The sequence below is a fragment of the Mercenaria mercenaria genome, chromosome 19 (assembly GCF_021730395.1).
Source record: "Mercenaria mercenaria strain notata chromosome 19, MADL_Memer_1, whole genome shotgun sequence".
NCBI lineage: Eukaryota > Metazoa > Mollusca > Bivalvia > Venerida > Veneridae > Mercenaria > Mercenaria mercenaria.
In genome coordinates this window covers 6,052,897-6,073,129 of record NC_069379.1, presented here as the reverse complement: position 1 = coordinate 6,073,129, position 20,233 = coordinate 6,052,897, and the positions used below count along the sequence as shown (strand labels likewise).

Below are 20,233 nucleotides of genomic sequence, written 5' to 3'. Positions count from 1 at the left end.
AACAAAGTTTTCCAACGGTAGGGGGCTTCCATATTGTGTTGCATTCGCTCACAGTCACAGGGGCAAAAACAATTCAGAATGACTTTTTGGCATTTTTTTTCTTAGAAAACAATATAATTGTAATATATTTAAGTGTATATGGCTCGTGGACCCATACTGTATCCGAGGTACGTTACTGCCACCTGTGGTATGTGGTAGAAAAATCAATAACATTTTAGGTGGTTCGATATTTTTGAAATTTCTATATTTAACAACAAAAGCTTAAATTTAAAAAATAAATTTAGAAAATTATAAGATATTGACAAAGTAGCAATTGGCGGGTTAGGTATTTTCATTAAATGTTTTTGTTGCACGAAGGTGTAATATTTAAAAAAAAATGTGAGGTCTAAATTGAGCATACCTGGAGATTGTGACCGAAGTCACAGTAGCCCATTGAAAGAATTGTAAGGGTAAATGTAAATTGTAAGTTTGTATTTAGAATAAGCTACAGTCTATCATTTCTCATACGTATATTACAGTTCGTTTGTGTAAACATCATGTTTTTTAAACTTTAAAGATTGCGTTTTGTAACCTAAACTCGGAGCTCCATATTCTGGTGTGTCTTGTATAAGAAAAGCGTGAGCTCAAGCTAAAACAAAACATAATAAAAAAGTAGAAAAGTCATTATATAAGAAGAGAAATTTTGGTTTGAAAACGTTCAAACACGTATGACCTAGACTTAGTAATCGAACTGTAAGTAGGTGGGTGGGATATGATAATGCATATATTTATTGATACAGCTTCAAGCGTACCATATCTAAACGCGATACAGAAAGTTTATTTATTTATCTATTTATTTATTAATGCTGGTCGCAAACGCACTATGTTGGTTTCCTCATGGCGCGGCTCATATCTTCATTCTAGGCGATGTGCTTTCCTATAGGATTCGCGTATCCTTTAGGATCAAGCTCTTTCAGTAACTCCATTACCGTAGACCTCTACATTCAATCCAGGGTCCTTTATAAGCCTTCTCAACAAAATGCAGTATCCCAAACACTGACCACTGTTTCGTTGAAAAATGAGCCGAACCATGTGAAAACCAACATAGTGGCTTTGCGACCAGCATGGATCCGGTCAGAATCCATGCTGTTCGCTAACGGTTTTTCTAATTGCAATATGCTTTGAAAGCGAACAGCATGGATCATGACCAGACTGCGCGGTCGCAAAGCCACCATGTTGGTTTTCTCATGACGCGGTTCAAATGTTACCTCTTAAGACCTGCCTTGAAGCATAAGTCACTCCCTGTCGTCGGCGCAAGTTTAGCTAGTTAGTATTCGCATCAGATGACTGGGTCTCAACAAAATTTTATATCTTGACAACAAAAGCATGAGGACCTCTTTCTAGGTAAACCCATTTCAAAAATGTGTTTTGATCAAGTCTTGTCGCGAAGACCCACAATCTAGGGGTAGGTAAATAGGGATGACTGCATCAGATGTGATTATGGTATTGTAAAACAATGCCAAAAAGCCCGGACAAAAACATTCATCTGAAAAGTATTAATTACATTGAACAGCTAACAAATAAAATCGATCTAACAGACACTTCGGAAGCATATAATGCAACCAAGCAAAATAACAGCAAGCTCGGTTTGATCGAGTGTAATGAAACGTGCAACACCCCCAAGCACCGGCTTAAGCAAAACTTGGTTAGTTCTGAGGTCAGTCTCGAAATTAACCAACGGTATAGATACAACACGTCTCCAAACTGGATCCAACGATAGTTTTTACACTAATTATAAGAACCCGGATTTTTTATGTATGTACTTTATTATATTACTTAATTAGAATCGACGACAGTGTAGGCACACTGGCATTGGTCGCATCCGAGGTCATCTCTATAGTAACCAGTAGGGCAGTGAAGGTCACATTTGAACACCGGACAGTCTGTAATGGCAGAAAATTGGCTACGTTGTACATACAGGTTGTTTTTGTAAAACATATAACCAGTCAAAGAACTTTTCAATAGATCGACAATGGCATTATTTCCGAAGCAAAGAGAATAACGGTTTTATATGGTCCAATGTACATGAGTTTGCATTCATTACAATGAACTGGATAAGATTTCTTGTTGTCGTGTTTTTTTTTAATCCGTCCAAACACCAAGGCCCACAATTTAGATGTAGAGTTCTTTAATAGGAGCAATCTATCCAACCAGATGGACTTATGGAAAGGCGCCGGCTCTACAAGGTGGCAGACCGTGCCAGAAATAGTTGCCAGAGTGGCACCTGGGGTATTTACCTACCATTTAAGATGGAAAGTCGTCATATAACGCTTTGGCGGACCCGTAATGAAAATTGGCATTTTCAGTGACATTACGTATCTCCCATAAGCGATTTCGGCATCCTTCAGCCGTAACAGGAAATTACCTCTCAAAATAACCGAAAAATGCCGAAATCGCTTACGGAGATTGCGTAAACTAGCGGAAATTATCGATTACAGGTCCACTATCTTAAAACCTAACACTTATTCCGTCACGACCTTGTGTGCTCACAATTTACCCCTACTTTTAATATAAAACTGAATTTGGGAACCAGTCTGAAATCTCCTGATTCTGATTGGTTGGTTATGAGCACAATCCTGAAATTGACCAATAACTTTGGAGTCAGGATTTCATGGTGCAATTAATTGAATTTACATGCGAGAACAATGAACATCAACCCTGTGGAAAAGATTGATTAAATCACTTACGAAGTGGCTGTATATAATCAGCCCTGAGTTTACACTCTCTACCACACCCATTCGAGGCGCAGTCGTATCCATTTAGTCCACATTTCTTGCTAATCGAGTCCCCGCAGAGCATTATGCACGATCCTCTTGCGTCTGTGGAGTAAAGTTTTACAATTATACCAAATTAATTTGAGCTAGCTCTAGAGTATTTACTTCCTTGTAAATATTGCCAGGGCAAACAAAATATGATACACTAACCATGAACAATTTGATTACTGGACGCATAGAACATCCCTAAATTAATGTAGCAGTATGCACAGTGAATTCGAATGTTGTAGTAAGGTCAGTTTAGACCACACTTTGTATCTACAGTGTAAGCTAGTTATTATTCTATGTTTTCTATGCTGAAAGGGATTGACTGGATAAGTTTGCAGGTGAAGTTGTGAAAACACATTCAAGGACGGCCTACATTGTCCACCTGTCATCTTGTAGAATAGCTGTATTATATCAGTATTATCAGAATTCATGTGGGCGGAGAAAGTAGGTCACTAGGTCGTGGTGGGTCTTTAACAACCGAAAAATGCCGAAATCGCAAGCGGAGAATACGTAAACGAACGGAAAATGCCGAAATCGCAAGCGGAGAATACGTAAACGAACGGAAAATGCCGAAATCTCATACAGAGAATATGTAATCGAACGGAAAATGCCGAAATCTCATACAGAGAATATGTAATCGAACGGAAAATGCCGAAATCTCATACAGAGAATATGTAATCGAACGGAAAATGCCGAAATCTCATGCAGAGAATATGTAATCGAACGGAAAATGCCGAAATCTCATGCAGAGAATATGTAATCGGACGGAAAATGCCGAAATCTCATGCAGAGAATATGTAATCGGACGGAAAATGCCGAAATCTTATGCAGAGAATATGTAATCGGACGGAAAATGCCGAAATCTCATACAGAGAATATGTAATCGGACGGAAAATGCCGAAATCTCATCCAGAGAATATGTAATCGGACGGAAAATGCCGAAATCTTATGCAGAGAATATGTAATCGGACGGAAAATGCCGAAATCTTATGCAGAGAATATGTAATCGGACGGAAAATGCCGAATGTCGTTACGGGTCCACTAACGTTAAGAGAGATATGCATCTGAAATGACTGATAGTTGAACCATGTCACACATACAGCGCGGATAGCTACGTCTAGCCACGGATAGAAACATAGTAATCCGTACCTGAGCCGTACCTCAAAGTAGTAATCCGTACCAACACTTGGTTAAAACGTATTCAAGACTTATCCCAAACTTGCAAGTTTCTTCAACTTTTGAACATGCACAAAAGTTTTAGCGATCCGTAGCCATTTGAGCGTGACTTTAGTTCAACTTGGTTGAAACTTATTCATCCGTAGTTAAACGTACTAAAACGTAGTTATCCGTACTAAAACGTACCTTGCCGTAGCTGAACGTAGTTATCCGAGGCTGCCCGTACTTAAGCGTAGTTCAACGTAGTTCACCGCAGACCCGTCCACGCACTGGGCAAGTTGTCAGGCGCAGTAAAACGTAGTTCAACGTAGTACGCCGTACCTATCCTGTATTTTTTTTGTTCCCCGTTTCTCACAATTTTTCCCGTACTTTTTTCCGTACTTATCCGTGTCTCCGCACTTCCCCCCCCCCCCCCCCCCCCCCCCCCCCCCCCCCCCCCCCCCCCCCCCCGACCTCCATCGCACCGCACGAATATCCGTATGTGTGACTGTAGCTTGAGCAGCACGACGTCTAAGTATTTGTATATAAGTTTAATTGTTTCTTTTAGTTCGATTTCTTTTATTTTCGCTAAATCACGCTCGCCTTGTAAACGTTCATCCAAAAGTACAAGGTAAACGTCGATGTCTACACGGTGTCTAATTTTTGGGGCGACTGTGGTGTTCTGTGTAGTAGCTGGCTTAGTCTGGCTACCGACTAGATAATCTTTTTTTTAGAAAAAAATAATTCTTTTATATATTGTATTGCCTCAGGAGTTATCTCCTGTGAACAAAACATAAGGTCTGAACACAGACTATAGCTGGCTATGTAAGAGATCTAGCAAGCGTGATGTCCGTAAAAACAGAAAATAAATCGTAGAAATATTTTCAGCTTAAAAATAGTGAGGGGAAACAAGACAATTGACAGAAGTGTATGAAAGAGTTCAAGCTGAAGAGTCAATTAAGTTTTCAAGTCGTTCGAAACTAGACACTTTATCAAAGCGTGTACATATGTAATTGACATAACATACCCATTGAATAGTTTTCTTTTATTAATCCATGTCCCGATCTATAAGGAAGTTTGTGATAATTGAAATATGCGACATTTTGTGATGGCACCGATTTTCCTTTGTAAGTTTATTTAACTTTTTATTTGTTAAAGGACAATAAACCGCTGAACCACGAACGCAACGTGAACCTTATTTACCTGGATATTTAAGTGGACTGTTTTTTTTTATTTACCTGGATATTTAAGTGTTTTTTATTTACCTGGATATTTAAGTGGACTGTTTTTTTTTATTTACCTGGATATTTAAGTGTTTTTTATTTACCTCGATATTTAAGTGGACTGTTTTTTTTATTTACCTGGATATTTAAGTGGACTGTTTTTTTTTTATTTACCTGGATATTTAAGTGGACTGTTTTTTTTTTATTTACCTGGATATTTAAGTGTTTTTTATTTACCTCGATATTTAAGTGGACTGTTTTTTTTATTTACCTGGATATTTAAGTGTTTTTTTATTTACCTCGATATTTAAGTGGACTGTTTTTTTATTTACCTGGATATTTAAGTGGACTGTTTTTTTTATTTACCTGGATATTTAAGTGTTTTTTATTTACCTCGATATTTAAGTGGACTGTTTTTTTTATTTACCTCGATATTTTATTTACCTCGATATTAAAGTGGACTGTTTTTTTATTTACCTGGATATTTAAGTGTTTTTATTTACCTCGATATTTAAGTGGACCGTTTTTTATTTACCTCGATATTTAAATGGATTGACTTTTTATCTACCTGTATACTTTAATATAACGCTTTTCATTAAAGCAAGTGTATAGAAATGTAACTTTTTGCAAAATATATGGATTATATTTCTGTATAAGATACACAACAGGTTAACTAACTGTAATTTCGGTTTTGCTTCTAGCATTTTGCATGCATATAATTACAGAATTGTTGTAAATGAAACATTTTCTTGTACATTTCAAGTGCAAAAAATCCTTTTAAATGTTTGGAAAAAAAATGCATAGTTTATGCATACTAGTAAACCGCCTTGCTTTTGGAAATAAAAAATATTTGAGCGTAATTAGACGGTTTCATATGTGTAACATAATATAAGTTTATTTTTCAGTTGTATCATTCTTGGCGTTGCATGTATCATTCGGTCTGCAAAATTGTTCAAACTGCATCAGTGACCAAGAGAACTGCACGGAAAGTGACGGGGTTTGTGAAGGAGAATGTAGGGACGGTTTTTATGGTAGCTTTTGTAACAAGACATGTCCAGAAACTTGTTTCAACTGCTCCAAGAATTTTGACGAAAGCCAAGAGTGTTTAACTTGCAAAGATGGTTACGGCCAGCACCCAGGATACGGTCGCACAGATTGTCCAGTCAAGTGCCGTAGATCTTCATGCCGAACTTGCCAAAATATTAATATATGTACCCTTTGCTATGATAGTTTCTATGGCAACTACTGTGGAGAGCATTGCGGAATAGGGTGTAAAGACAAAGTTTGTGATATTAACAACGGAACGTGCTTGTCAGATTGTGAACCGGGCTATTATGGTGACCTTTGCGATAATATTTGTACCGGATGTGCCAAGTCTACATGTGAGAGGAGTTCGGGAAATTGCACTACAGGGTGTAGAGACGGCTATTTCGGCGGACCGCATTGTCATAAATGTCCAAACACATGTCTGAGATCTCTTTGTGATAAAAACAACGGGAACTGTCAGATAGGATGCCAAAACGGTTTTTATGGGCCAAAGTGCGAAGAAGTGTGCCCGAAGACTTGTCTGAATCTAACATGTGAAATTTCCTCCGGAAATTGCTCTGATGGCTGCACAAATGGATTCTACGGCCCAAAGTGTCAAGAAAAATGCTCAAAAGCATGTCTTAATTCTACGTGCGAAATTTTGGACGGAACGTGCTCTCTCGGTTGTCAATATGGATTATATGGGCATGGGTGTAAAATGAAATGTCCAAACAGTTGTTACGAGTCCTTGTGTGATGTTGTTGAAGGAAACTGCACAACGGGATGTATGGATGGATTTTACGGACATAAATGTGAAATAAAGTGCCCTAAATATTGTCTAAACTCCGTGTGTGAACGGTTTTCCGGGAATTGCTCATACGGATGTGCAAACGGATTTTATGGAACTATATGCGACCGGAACTGCTCCGAGACTAGTACATGTCTCGAAGAATGTAAACAGACTGATACAGAGCCTCCGTGCCACTCGGAAAATTCAACAGATATAAATATCCTGCCAGAAGACACAGGTAAAATCCCCCCTTTTCAGGTTTGGGGAATATTAATGATTGTATTTTTTTTTTGTATTTTGGATATATGTATGGAATTTAGTTTATATTCAGTTAAGCTTTTCTGTAACCAAAAATTCTGTAACGAAAACTTGACGCTAATATGAATCCAAGTAACCTTCCTGGCAAAACCGGCATCAGTAGCCGTATCATATGTCAAGGTGTTGTCTGGACCTCTGTCGGCTTAACCAAACCAGCGACCCCGGGATTGAACGGCCCATACCCTAAGCACTGATAGTATTGAATTCTTGGGCTAAGATTTCAACATTTTAACTTCTTTTGCATATATGGTAAATTTATATAACCATTTTGCGTTTTTTTTCAGACACGGACCATATTGACGAAAAACTTCTTCTTGGCCTATGTCACGGTGGGGTAACTGTGTTCTTCTTAATCGTTATCCTGATTGTTGTACTCCTAAGGTTGATAAGGTAAGCTGTAAGGGTCTGGATAATTTTTAAATATTTGTAGTGTTATCTCCTTTTTGGAACTAGCAGCTTATTTAGAAGTCATTTCAGGGTGACGTCAAAAGCTCGACTCCTTAATAAGTGTTATGTGTAATGAACAAAATATTAAATAATCAATTTCCAGGTTTAGTAATCTTACTACAACTGTATATATACAAGCCAATAGTTCTATGTTGTATTCATGTAGGACCGGATACCAGTATGCGCTATTGCAGACAGTATGACTTTATAGCTAGCCTTTGTCCGATCATCGAGAAAACTAAGTAACGGACTACGCCAGCAGTGAACCCCCTCCCCCACCCCACCTCCCCCTCCCCCTCCCCCTCCTCCACACTAGCTCAATGGGAGAGGCATTCTACGTCGCGGACCGTGTCGATCCAAGGCGACGTAGTTTCCGTGACGATTCATAAGAAATTGGTCTGGAATTACCCGTCCTCCATCCCTGATTCATGTGGGAAAGTTTGCAGTTACTTGTGTTAAACGGGTCTGTACTGGTACAGAATCCAGTAACACTGGTTAGGTTAACTGCCCGCACTTACATTAACTGAAATATAGGAATAAGGTCAGTAATTCGGTCGAAAATGTGGGAAAGAAGTCCATAATAAATAGATCCTAATTTTCCAAAATTCGTGTAGAACGAGTGCTTTAATCACACCTTTTCGCTACTAGAATACATTCTGCATGAAATGAGATGGGTTTCATGTTCATACACCCCAAATAGCAAGTTTTGCACATCAAAACCGGAAGTAGGTGTTTATTGCGAGGAAGAGTGCAAATATGTGCTATTTTTAGGGTAGCAGACCACAACTGATTGGCATTTCACTATAGGAACTACTCAACCCCCTATTTTCTTTTCATTTTTTTTTCCTCGTTAATTTGTGATAGAACTTTAATGAAAAATAGGTGTAGGAGAAAGTGATGTTCTTTAAAGATACGTAAAGACGACCTGAAGTTGTCGTTTTTATATGAAACAAAGAAGGATTTGAATTGTAAACTGACCTTTAACCTACAGCGATGCGCCATCATTTGTTTTGACCAATATCTATATCGTACGATCTTTCCCTCGATTATCATATAAATTGGTCAGCGCATTTCATATATCCGACAGTCGTGTGACTTCTCTATGTTATAAGCGTATGACAACTCTTGACCAACAGAAATACTGGAAAAATGTCGTTTTATGTTTTGAATCAGATTGCGAAGCTAAAACACCGAACTAGTCATGAAACCAATAAACCAAAATATACAAGGTTGTCTCATTTCAAATATATATATATATATACTAGTATATATATAATTGTTTTAGCGTAGTTTTACTGAAATATCCACACATCATACTTTAATGAAAACTGTAAACATTCAAACTATTTCCAGGAGACGCACAAAGCCACAAAAGCTGAACTCAAGCTTAGTAAATGCCAACATTAAGGACGGTCAAAGCTACGAGAATTTACGACGAACAAGAAATAAAAACAATCAAAACGACGTAGAAATGAACGCGGTTATAAGAAATAGAAATGACGAAAACATTCTTTGTCAACAAGTGGTTGGAAGAGAAGACAATAGGGAAGGACAGAACGAGGTCGTCGGATGTGCACAAAGTAAGGTTCACTTCAAAGATGGCCGAAATGGTCAACGCATGGGTCAGTTCAAACATACTTTTACTGACGGAAATTCTTCAGAACGGTGCGACTTTGGAGAAGGTGAAAATGCATATTACGGCAATACAAGGCACTGTAACAATATAATTTCCCGACAATACTACGATAATTGCGGTAATGTTCACTATGAAATAGGCGATAGATACTATGAAAACAAGAAAAGTGGTTCTAAAGAGGCAGTCGCGAGATACTACGAAAACACACGAAGTGATCAATACGAAGTACCAGCGGGATACTACGGAACCGGAGAAAATGATAACTATGAAATACCAAGGAGATGCAACGTAAATAAGGGAATTGGTCCTAAACAGGCAGCCGCGAAAAACTACGAAAACACACGAAGTGATCACTACGAAGTACGAGAGAGACACTACGGAAATGGAAACAATGAGTTCTATGAAATACCCAGGAGAAGCAACATAAACAATGATCACAAACAAGCAGTCACGGAACATTACGAAAACACACGAAGTGATCACTATGGAAACGAAGAAAATGATGGTTACGAAATACCCAGGAGATGCAACGTAAATAAGGGAAATTACCACAAAGAAGCGGTCAGGAAAATCTACGAAAATACTGGAAGTGATCGCTACAAAGTGCCTACGGTGCACTACGGAAACTCAGAAAAATAATCACTATGGAATAATCACTAAGATACTACATGAACAAGAGGATTGATCACAAAGTCTTAGTCACACATACGGCGCAAATAGCTACGTCGAGCTACGGATAGAAACATAGTAACCCGTATCGATCCGTACCTGAGCCGTACGAATTGGTACGAACTGATACGGCTTACTACATTAAGGTACGTCTCAGGTACGTTTCAATACGGGTCGATACGGATTACTACGTTTTTATCCGTGGCTAGACGCGCCGTATGTGTGACTGGGGTATAACAGGAAACGGGAGAAGTTAATTATAACCAAAGTGTAGCTGCAGGGCACTATGGACACTATGAGCTAAAAATTGTTAAGGAAACGAAAACAATCACAATAAAACAGTCAATGGTATGGTACTATATTAGACAGACTGCAGCTCTAGGACTCTCCCCAACTATCAAATGAAGCTTATACCAAATGAAAGATCTTACGTATGTCAGGGAAATCACTCTTTAACTCGGACAGGCTTAAGTTTCGAATGTTGTTTTAAATGTTATATAGATTCTTTATTATGATAATTCTGTGTTATACCCCAGTCACACATACGGCGCGGATAGCTACATCTAGCCACGGATAGAAACGTAGTCATCCGTACTGATCGTATCGATCCGTACCTGAGCCGTACCTTAAAGTAGTAACCCGTATCAATCCGTACCAATTCGTACGGCTCAGGTACGGATCGGTACGAATTACTACGTTTCTATACGTAGCTAAACGTAGCTATCCGCGCCGTATGTGTGACTGTGGTATAAGAATGGTCTTGCAAATTTAATGCCCCAGTCATAGTATCACGTTTTGGCCTCCACGTGTAACTTCGTGGGTAAACGTGGCTACATCGTGAGTCAGCGCAGAACAACGTGGCTAAAACGTGATAAAACGTGACAAAACGTGAACTGGTGATTTTAATTTTGGACATGATTTCCAAGAACGTACTACAACGCGGCAACATCGTGGCGAGAACGTAGTACAACGTAGTATAAAGTAGCAAAAACGTAACATAACGTGAACATAGCGCGTCACGGACGGTTAATATACTCCAGTCATAGCGTCACGTTTTGGCCGCCACGTACAGCTACGTTTGAAATATATGCCAGTCAGCTAGCCAATGCTTGGCAGTGAGGCATAGCGAAGCACAATGTAGTGATATCGGGGCGACGGCGAGGCAGTACCGAGGCATAACCCGACTTTAATATTTTCAGTCGTGTCACAACGGGACTGCAGCGAGTCAAATACTTGGCTATCTCACGTGGCTGGCGCGTGGCGACGATTTGGCACATCGTGGTTCCCGGATGAAATTTCCAAAACGTGGTTGTCAGAAATAAGACAGCGGCACGGCCAAAAATGTGACACTATGACTTGGGCATTTTTGGGTAAATATGGTTGTTTGTACAAATGTATATGCATGAATGAGACTTTAGTAAAGAATATAACTATGATATGATATTTAGAATAGTGCGCCAACAATTAAAATCCTGCAGATAACGGATGTTTATATCACATTTTATAACTGAAAAACTTCACATCTCATTACATCAAACGGGCAATGTTTAAAGTGTCAACTAAACTCTTAGGCTTGTCGTGAGGACAGGCTCTTCAATTCACACGCGTAAATTCAGAACAGAATAATTATTTTATGATGTTCATTGTACGTATTAGCTGAATATTGATGAGTAGCCTACGAATTTTCGGAATACCTCGGACAGCTGGGCTTGTTATTCGGAATACCTCGGACAGCTGGGCTTGTGATTCGGAATACCTCGGACAGCTGGACTCGTGATGGAGCTATCAATTATTTTAACAGGTTCTTTTATTAGAAAAACCCTAATAATGATTCTAAACACTGATTTAATTAAATTTAATGACAAATAATTTAACGTTTTTTAATGTACTTAGGCTTCCATGGAAAAAGACCTTTATACTGTCGTAACTAATAAATATATTTTTTTTAATTGTTCCGGTTGTTTTATTTAAGCATGTTTTTAAAGGATACGATAAAATCTTTTTCCAGTGATAATGACTTTGTTCATACAATGTACCTACTCCTCCGTATGCAAACGTGGCTTTTATGGACAGAGTTGTGACCAAAAGTGTCCAGAGAAATGTTTAAATTCCGTCTGTATGAAATCCACCGGAAAATGTTCCATGGGATGCCAGAATGGATTTTATCTCCCGAAGTGTAAAGCTAAGTGTTCTAATACTTGTATCAATTCTACGTGCGCTATTTCCGGAGGGAAGTGTTCTTTTGGTTGTCAAAATGGATTTTACGGCCAAAAATGCAAACGAAAATGTCCGAAGAAATGTTTAGATTCTACGTGTGACGTAATCAACGGAAATTGCATTTCAGGATGTCAGAACGGGTTTTACGGACAGAAATGCAAAACAAGGTGCCCTAAATATTGCGTAAATTCTACCTGTGGAATATATACCGGAAGTTGCTCACTAGGATGTACAGACGAGTTTTATAGACCAATGTGCAACCTGAAATGTTCAGATAGATGTCTTTCAGGGAAATGTGACCGCAATTTTGGACATTGCGTCGATGGATGCAAACAGAATGTTTCAGAGCGTTTATGTCGAAAGGAAAATTTAACAGATACTGACCTTTATTCAAAAGAAAAGGGTATAGGCATATAGTATACATTTATTGAATGACCAGCCGGTCAATATTCGGAACTACTTGGATCGATGTCAATCTTTAATTAATGTATTCTGTAAAATTAATGTTTAATCAAAATCTGTATTATTGTGGCATTACAATTCTAGTATAATGATGATTTATGTAAGTTTACTTACTGTTGAGCAGTCTTTTTTGCCGCACGCAAAAAGCGCATGCGCATTAAAATCAAAACAACCGGTTGTATATCCGTCTATTGACCGACAAGCAATTAAGTAAACGTTTTATTCTATGACATCATAAAATCATTTTCACAAATTTCAGTTGTTCAGTGTCGACTTAAGTCCAGCAAACCAGTTTTGAACTATAGACCGGCCAGTAGCACGAAATATGGACCGATGATTTATATAAGCGTCATGTTATAATTATAATGCACGTTTTTAATAGTTTCAAGATCGGTAAAAAACTAATCATACATTACATTTTGTATTTTGTCTTGAGCAAAAAATCAATCTGTTCTGCATTGTCATATTTACTCATTTAAGCCGCACCATGAGAAAACCAACATAGTGAATTTGCGACCCGCGTGGATCTAGACCAGCCTGCGCATCCGCGAAGTCTGGTCAGGATCCATGCTGTTCGCTAACGGTTTCTCTAATTGCAATAGGCTTTGAAAGCGAACAACATGGATCCTGACCAGACTGCGCGGATGCGCAAGCTGGTCTGGATCCATAATGATCGCAAATGCACTATGATGGTTTTCTCATGGTGCGGCTCAATTTTGTTTTACATCAGACATGGACCCGAGTGATGGAAAACAGCTAGGTTTGGGTGCTCTCGTTGGTATATGTCTCGGTGCAGTATCTGGGTTAATTGTATTGACACTTGCGGCTTTTACAGTTTTTAGGTTAATGAGGTAAGTATAAAAGTTCAGGAAAGTTTTTGACTGTTAAAACTGTTAATAATTACTATTTCCCTTTGTATAAAGTCTGCTATTTTGGAATCGAGAAAATCATTATCCACTTCTAAAAAGCAATAACGTCACAGGGCATAACCGAGCTTATTTACTACTGTAGGGATGGCGCATGCTTTTTTCGTGTTATAACATCTGCAGAATCCCGAGGGATTGGTTGGTGCCTTAGTCTAGTAGTGCGAGGGTACTAACGTATCCCGAGGGATTCTGAAGATGTTATAACACGAAATGACCATGGCTATAACGCTATTCTAGCATAAAATGCGCAAAAACCTAATAAATGAATACATTGTCCTTAAACGTCATTTTTCCATGAAATGCGCGGGCATGTCCGAGTTGTTTTTCACGTTGACGTCTTTTCCTTTTGAATTATCCGTTTTGGGGCCGTTATACGTTTACGCTTTGCCCCGGAACGCGCATATATAAAAAGGTGTTTTAACAGCACATGAAAATATGAAAATCATCTGGTACAGAATAACAATTAGTCATTTGGTTGCTTGTACCAACAACAAGAAACTTAATATTATTACATTGTAAAAAGATGTAATTCAAAAATTCCAAATCAAACACAGTTTTTCATTTACCTGAACAGGTGTGACATCAGTTTTAAAAATAATTATGAAAACAGATTTTATTTATTTGCAGGAAGCGTAAAATGACACCAAATGGGAAATCAAAACAAATGGTACATGTATTTGGAATTAAAGGTGACCGCAGGTACGAATTTCTTCGTCGGAAGGGAAATAAAAAGGTAAAAACTGTAGACCAAAAAGTTGGCGTGGCTGTAAGAGATAATAACGATGGTATAACTCATTATAGAAACACGAGTGAAAAACGGCGTGACCTGTACTCAAAAAGAGGAAGGAATCGAACAGAAATAGCATGGATGCACAATCGTGAAACATCGGGTATTTCCGTATCCTCGTGTAGCAAAAAGGCCGAGGCGATCCGACTGAAGCGTTTCGAAAGAGATTACAATGAAACAGTTGGCGGACTCTATGAAAATAAGGAAAATGATCACATTGTAATAGCTGGCGGACTCTCTGCGAATATTAGAAGCGGTCGCAAAGAAATAACAGATGATCTCTATGAGAGCTATGAAAATGATCACAATGAAACAGCTCGTGGATACTACGAGAATAATAAAAGTGATCACAATGAAACAGCTCGTGGATACTACGAGAATAATGAAAGTGATCACAATGAAGCAGCTCCTGGATACTACGAGAACAATGAAAGTGATCACAATGAAATAGCTCGTGGATACTACGAGAACAATGAAAGTGATCACAATGAAACAGCTCGTGGATACTACGAGAATAATGAAAGAGATCACAATGAAATAGCTCGTGGATACTACGAGAATAATGAAAGTGATCACAATGAAATAGCTCGTGGATACTACGAGAATAATGAAAGAGATCGCAATGAAACAGCTGGTGCAATATATGAGAGCTATGGAAATAATCAAAATGAAATAGTCAGTAAACTTTCTCTGAGATGTTCTGAGAATAATGGACGTGTTCGTAATGAAACAGCTGGTGGGCTCTACGAGAATAACGAAAGTGATTATACTGAGACAGCTGGTGGGCTCTACGAGAGCTATGAAAATGGTCACAATGAAATAGCAGGTGAACTTTATGAGAACAACGAAAGTGTTTTCAATGAAATAGCTGGTGGAATATATGAAAGCTATGAAAAATAGTAACAATGGAATAGCTATACGAGAGTAATGAATGTGATCGCAACTACTGGGCTGAATGACAAAAATAATGCAAGATATATTTTCCAGCAGAAGCATAATGCAAAACGTTCCCCGCATGCTTTATAGCGGTGAATGTAGCTAATTTCGTACTATCGCAACGTCGCCCTTGGGGCGAAAACGCGAAAACGGATCCAATCTCCGAGCAGAGTTGTCGTTCGTGATCCTCACTTTAACACGTGAATGAAATATCACCGGAAGTGCAAGAGATCGTAACGGATCATCGAATTATACTGATGATCATTTTTGTGCACTATTTTCAAAAAAATATTTGGAGATTATTAACTTTCTGTCTGTCGCACAAAAATACATTTCTTTCTGTTTCTATGTGTAAAATGTCTTACAATAAATATATTTTACCACATCTTGAGTCCTGTTTGTGTTTTTTACGTAAACTGTATCAATAAACTTTGATAGTGTGGCAGTTGACCTCAATACAATCTACACTGTTTATTCTCTTCAATACAGGTAAATCCAGAATTTGCTTTACAATGGATCTATGACGGATTATCTTCAAACACCCCTGGACTTACTGGATTCGACTGCCACATTATCAAAGCTTATTAGTACCACTTCTTTAGAGGATAAACTCTGTAAGTTTCAGAAGGAATGGCAATGCTTTTGTAGAACAAAGATTATGACATACTAGTAACCATCTCAGCCGCGCCATGAGAAAACCGAGTGCATTTGCGACCAGCATGGATCCAGACCAGCCTGCGCATCCGAAATAATGAATAATCAGGGCCTTTCTTATTTAATGATTTTTTTTTATTAAGCATTAGAGATTCTTACTAGAACTTTGCGTTTTTCTTCGGATTTCCAGCTTTACATCCCTAAACCAAATACTGAACAATTTCGAATGTCACTAGTGTGGCAATTGGTCTGCCGATGCGTCAAGTGTGGTGTGCTGTGTGTTGTGTGTTGTGTGCTTGTCACCTTCCGCTTTCAGCCTCCACCGCTGGCTAGCCTTCTGGTGAAAAAGGAGCCGAGTGCGTAAGTCTTCCCACAGGTGCCCGTCCAGTCTTGGTGCCCATATGGGTGCCGCCCCCTCAAAAAAAAAAAAAAATTAAAAACACTGTTTTAAGCCTAAAACGAAATTTTTTTTTTGAAAAAATTTTTTTTCCCTATATATATACTCTTATATGGAAAAGGTGCATGTGTTGCCGTAACGCTATGGAGGTTTACTAGGACACGCTGTGGAACAACCAAAATGTCCAGTTCAGTACAAATGCAAGCTACCCTGCTGCAATTTACACATCATGCATTTATAAAATAGTAAACAATCCTATTCTACCTAGTAAACAGCCTTAAATAACTTACATTTAAATTCTAAGACGCAAACAACGGAAAAGGTTTTCTACTTTCGTTTTGAAACAAAATGGCCGATCGTCACTGTTATTTTGCAAGTGTCTAGACAATTTGGCTTGTTTGAATTTAAATGTAAGTTATTTAAGGCTGTTTACTAGGTAGAATAGGATTGTTTACTATTTTATAAATGCATGATGTGTAAATTGCAGCAGGGTAGCTTGCATTGGTACTGAACTGGACATTTTGGTTGTTCCACAGCGTGTCCTAGTAAACCTCCATAGCGTTACGGCAACACATGCACCTTTTCAATATAAGAGTATATAGGGAAAAACATTTTTTTCAAATTTTTTTTTTTTTTTTTTTTTTTTCGTTTTTAGGCTTAAAACAGTGTTTTTAATTTTTTTTTTTTTTTTTTTTTTTTTGAGGGGGCGGCACCCATATGGGCACCAAGACTGGACGGGCACCTGTGAGTCTTCCCTGCCAGTACATAGCCTCCCTGCAGACAAGCCCTTTTGCAGTGCCTCCGAGTTGGCGCCACACGGTAACTGAGCACACTGCGGCCTCAGGCAGAACTGCAGGGGACTCGGAGGAGGTCTGCCCCCAGACATGTGGCATGCCAGGCCCACCGGTGTGTGGACACGCCCTGATGCCTATGAACAGACCCCCAGCTATGGGACAAATAGCTCCTGTGTTCCCAGGATAGGGTTTTAACTCGGAACTAAGGGTGAGGTAACACCGAAAGAAACCTAGAGAGTTGAAGACAGAGGTGCTGGGCCATTGGCACTCTCTTAACAAACCACAGCACCATGCAATATCGCTATGTCTACACAGCTGCGAACGACAAGAAGAAGAAGAAGATTAATCTATTCAGGATCATGTATATGGAATGGCCTTCTTTTATGTTGGGTTTAATGCTGCACCGAAGCAGTGATAGGTCTAATGACGATTTTTCAGCTTTGATGGTGGAGAAAGACCCAAGGTGTCCCTCCTTGCATTATTTCATCACGGGCGGGTACCTGGGTAGAACCACCGACTTTCAGTAAGCCAGCTGGCTTCGTCACATGAAGAATTCAACGCTCCGGGTGAAGCGCGAACCCACACTGGTGAGGCTCAAATGGTTCGATGTCTGCGACCTTAACCAAGGAGTCCCCTTAAATAACCTTCCTACTGCCTCTGTCAACCAATTTAAATCCTAATACTTGAGGAGTAATTACACATCCACACATGTATACCTTTTTGTCTAATACCGTTTTTTTTATTTAAATGGTCTGAATTGTATCTGCATTTCATTTTTGCATTTTTAATTGTTTTATATTGTAGGACACAGGGAAGATTGATCTGTGTTTAAAATCTCTCGTAAAACAATTTTTAATATCATTATTATTATCATTACTATTATTATTATTTTAGTAGTAGTAGTAGTAGTAGTAGTAGTAGTGGTAGTGGTAGTGGTAGTGGTAGTAGTAATAGTAGTAGATTAAAGTCTTTCTTATTATTATTATCAGTAGTAGTAGTAGTAGTAGTTTTAGTAGTTGTAGCAGCAGTAGTAAGTCACTACCGAGACAACATGGCACGGCTCGAGCCTCTATTCCACAGGAAACCACCACCGCTCCCTCTTAAACGTAAGACATTAGTAATTTTGCGTCAAGATTTGATATACAACAGACATTATTGCGTTATTAAGAATTCTTATTTCGTAATTTGTTGAGAAATGCTGCACGCAATGTTCGCGAATAGTAATATTTTTCAGTCTGTGGATGTGCCAGGTTTAAGTATCATGTTAAAGCACTAACTTTTAGCATGTGTTCCGCTGTTTGTAGGAAAGCACATTGATCCACAGCCAGTACTTCTGCATTCATGATCAGATGGACAGTCAGCCAGTCCAAGGTCTTGGTACTGACCGGAACTTGGAACACACTGAACGACGCATGCGCCGCGTTTATCCGGAAAAGCACTTGTTGCTGAAAAACAAACAAACACAACACATTGTTCCTATATGCAGTGAATGGCACTTTATGAAAGAACAAATTTCAGAATGCCGACCTGAATTTAAGGAAAGATGTAAACCTGTCCGTTGAAAACTTAACATTTTGTACATGTACACAGATGTTTTAATGCAGAGAAATTTTCATGTCATTTTATTTTTCTCGTCGAATATGTGTTATAATTAAATTATGTAATTTTGAAGCGGAATTGGAAAATCGACAAGTCTATAGGGTATGTTGATCAGCTGGCGGACATGGTAACAATTTTAGGCAACTCTGTATCGTAAAGATTGATTTAGACTTCGCCTCTGTAACTTTGGGACCAAACTTGGGATGCAGAATTCTTTCATGTGAGAAAGTCACCCAAATGGCCTGCTATCTAGTCTACTAAGGTGCTCGTCTAGGTCTAAAATAATGTCTACAGAGACACATGGGGGTCTTGCTGGAAAGTAAATATGTGACATAGTAAAGTTTATTTGTGTGATTCAAAAAAAAAACAACAACATACGAGTAAACCAACACTGGAATATTTTCATTACTGAATGCAAAAAATAATGTTTTACCTGGCAAAAAAGCCAAAAGCAAACACAAAATCCACACAGACATTATGTCAGTCTTTAAATGTCCCTTAATTTCCACCGTTTTCTTATCTTTGACCTTAATATAACTATGTATTTGTACGACTTTTAAGTATTAGTGACGATAAAATAGATTAATTTGATAAGGCTGTACTAAAATTTACACGCTCAATTGCATGTATACTAACATTTATTTGTTCTATGCATTCAGGGATGATTAAGGTAGTTCTGCACGTTTGATAAACCGGAAGTGATGGCGTGACGCCATTTTTCCGGAAAACGTAGAATAAAGACTGGATTCGGCGTACGGAACAGAAAATCATTTTATGAATTAATTGCAACCTGTGAGTAAATTTATTACAATGGTACTGTTGCTATATTGTAAAGTCAAAATATGATATTAAAACATATCACACGTTAAATAATTCAAAATAACGTCCTAAAATTAGCGTGAAATGTCCGGTTTACTTTAATCATGGTCAAATATCTCAAAAATAAGCACATGGACCTATATATTTTATTTCATCAAATTATAGGCCATGTCTTTATTTACAACTGTGAGAAGTTTCATCAAAATCTACATTGTAGAAAAATTTCTATTCGCGAAAATGTTAAGAAAGTTATGATTTTCCCATAGACTCTCATTATGAAATATTGCATCAGGTCCCTATTTTTCAAATCAGTCTAGCAAAAAATCAAGCACACGACCCTATCTTTTTAATTTGCTTAATTTTCTAGGTATATTCTGAAGTTTTGAAAAATCAGTGTTTAATCAAATTCTACATTGTAGAAATAATTTCGATCCAAACGTGCAGAACTACCTTAATAATAATACAGTCAAAATTTTATATAAAGACCACACTTGTGGATAGCAAAGAGCTGGACTTGATCTTTGTTCACTGATGGGGTTTGTTTGTAGATACAGGTGGTCTTTTTATACGGGTGGTC

The 20,233-nt window shown here is 38.3% G+C and overlaps 3 protein-coding genes across 3 annotated transcripts; 2 read left to right on the top strand and 1 right to left on the bottom strand.

The window, feature by feature from the left end:
• Positions 1–1,786: 1,786 nt before the first annotated feature.
• Positions 1,787–19,419, bottom strand: LOC123542662 (WAP four-disulfide core domain protein 3-like). Its single transcript, XM_045328605.2, has 4 exons — positions 19,271–19,419; positions 18,516–18,683; positions 2,727–2,858; positions 1,787–1,922 (listed from the first exon to the last, which is right to left on the bottom strand). Exons 1-4 carry the CDS (start codon positions 19,311–19,313, stop codon positions 1,816–1,818), a joined length of 450 nt encoding a protein of 149 aa, XP_045184540.2. The 5' UTR covers positions 19,314–19,419; the 3' UTR covers positions 1,787–1,815.
• Positions 4,472–10,245, top strand: LOC128550929 (proprotein convertase subtilisin/kexin type 5-like). Its single transcript, XM_053530999.1, has 4 exons — positions 4,472–5,083; positions 6,085–7,233; positions 7,598–7,703; positions 9,114–10,245. The coding sequence occupies exons 1-4, from the start codon at positions 5,050–5,052 to the stop codon at positions 10,033–10,035; spliced, it is 2,211 nt and encodes a 736-aa protein (XP_053386974.1). The 5' UTR covers positions 4,472–5,049; the 3' UTR covers positions 10,036–10,245.
• On the top strand, positions 10,333–16,280 carry LOC123542661 (delta-like protein D). The gene is made up of 4 exons (XM_045328603.2): positions 10,333–11,866; positions 12,074–12,685; positions 13,475–13,595; positions 14,298–16,280. Exons 1-4 carry the CDS (start codon positions 11,842–11,844, stop codon positions 15,355–15,357), a joined length of 1,818 nt encoding a protein of 605 aa, XP_045184538.2. The 5' UTR covers positions 10,333–11,841; the 3' UTR covers positions 15,358–16,280.
• Positions 19,420–20,233: the final 814 nt, after the last annotated feature.

Excerpts from the sequence above, each read along its gene's own strand:
- LOC128550929 (XM_053530999.1), top strand. The coding sequence starts at position 5,050 with ATGCGACATTTTGTGATGGCACCGATTTTCCTTT. Across the intron at positions 5,084-6,084 it reads GATGGCACCGATTTTCCTTT|TTGTATCATTCTTGGCGTTG; the intron begins GTAAGTTTATTT and ends TTTATTTTTCAG. Across the intron at positions 7,704-9,113 it reads GTACTCCTAAGGTTGATAAG|GAGACGCACAAAGCCACAAA; the intron begins GTAAGCTGTAAG and ends AACTATTTCCAG.
- LOC123542661 (XM_045328603.2), top strand. The coding sequence starts at position 11,842 with ATGGAGCTATCAATTATTTTAACAG. Across the intron at positions 11,867-12,073 it reads GCTATCAATTATTTTAACAG|TGATAATGACTTTGTTCATA; the intron begins GTTCTTTTATTA and ends ATCTTTTTCCAG. Across the intron at positions 13,596-14,297 it reads ACAGTTTTTAGGTTAATGAG|GAAGCGTAAAATGACACCAA; the intron begins GTAAGTATAAAA and ends ATTTATTTGCAG.
- LOC123542662 (XM_045328605.2), bottom strand. The coding sequence starts at position 19,313 with ATGTCTGTGTGGATTTTGTGTTTGCTTTTGGCTTTTTTGCCAG. Across the intron at positions 2,859-18,515 it reads CAGCGGAACACATGCTAAAA|ACGCAAGAGGATCGTGCATA; the intron begins GTTAGTGCTTTA and ends TTTACTCCACAG. Across the intron at positions 1,923-2,726 it reads TGATTATATACAGCCACTTC|ACTGTCCGGTGTTCAAATGT; the intron begins GTAAGTGATTTA and ends CTGCCATTACAG.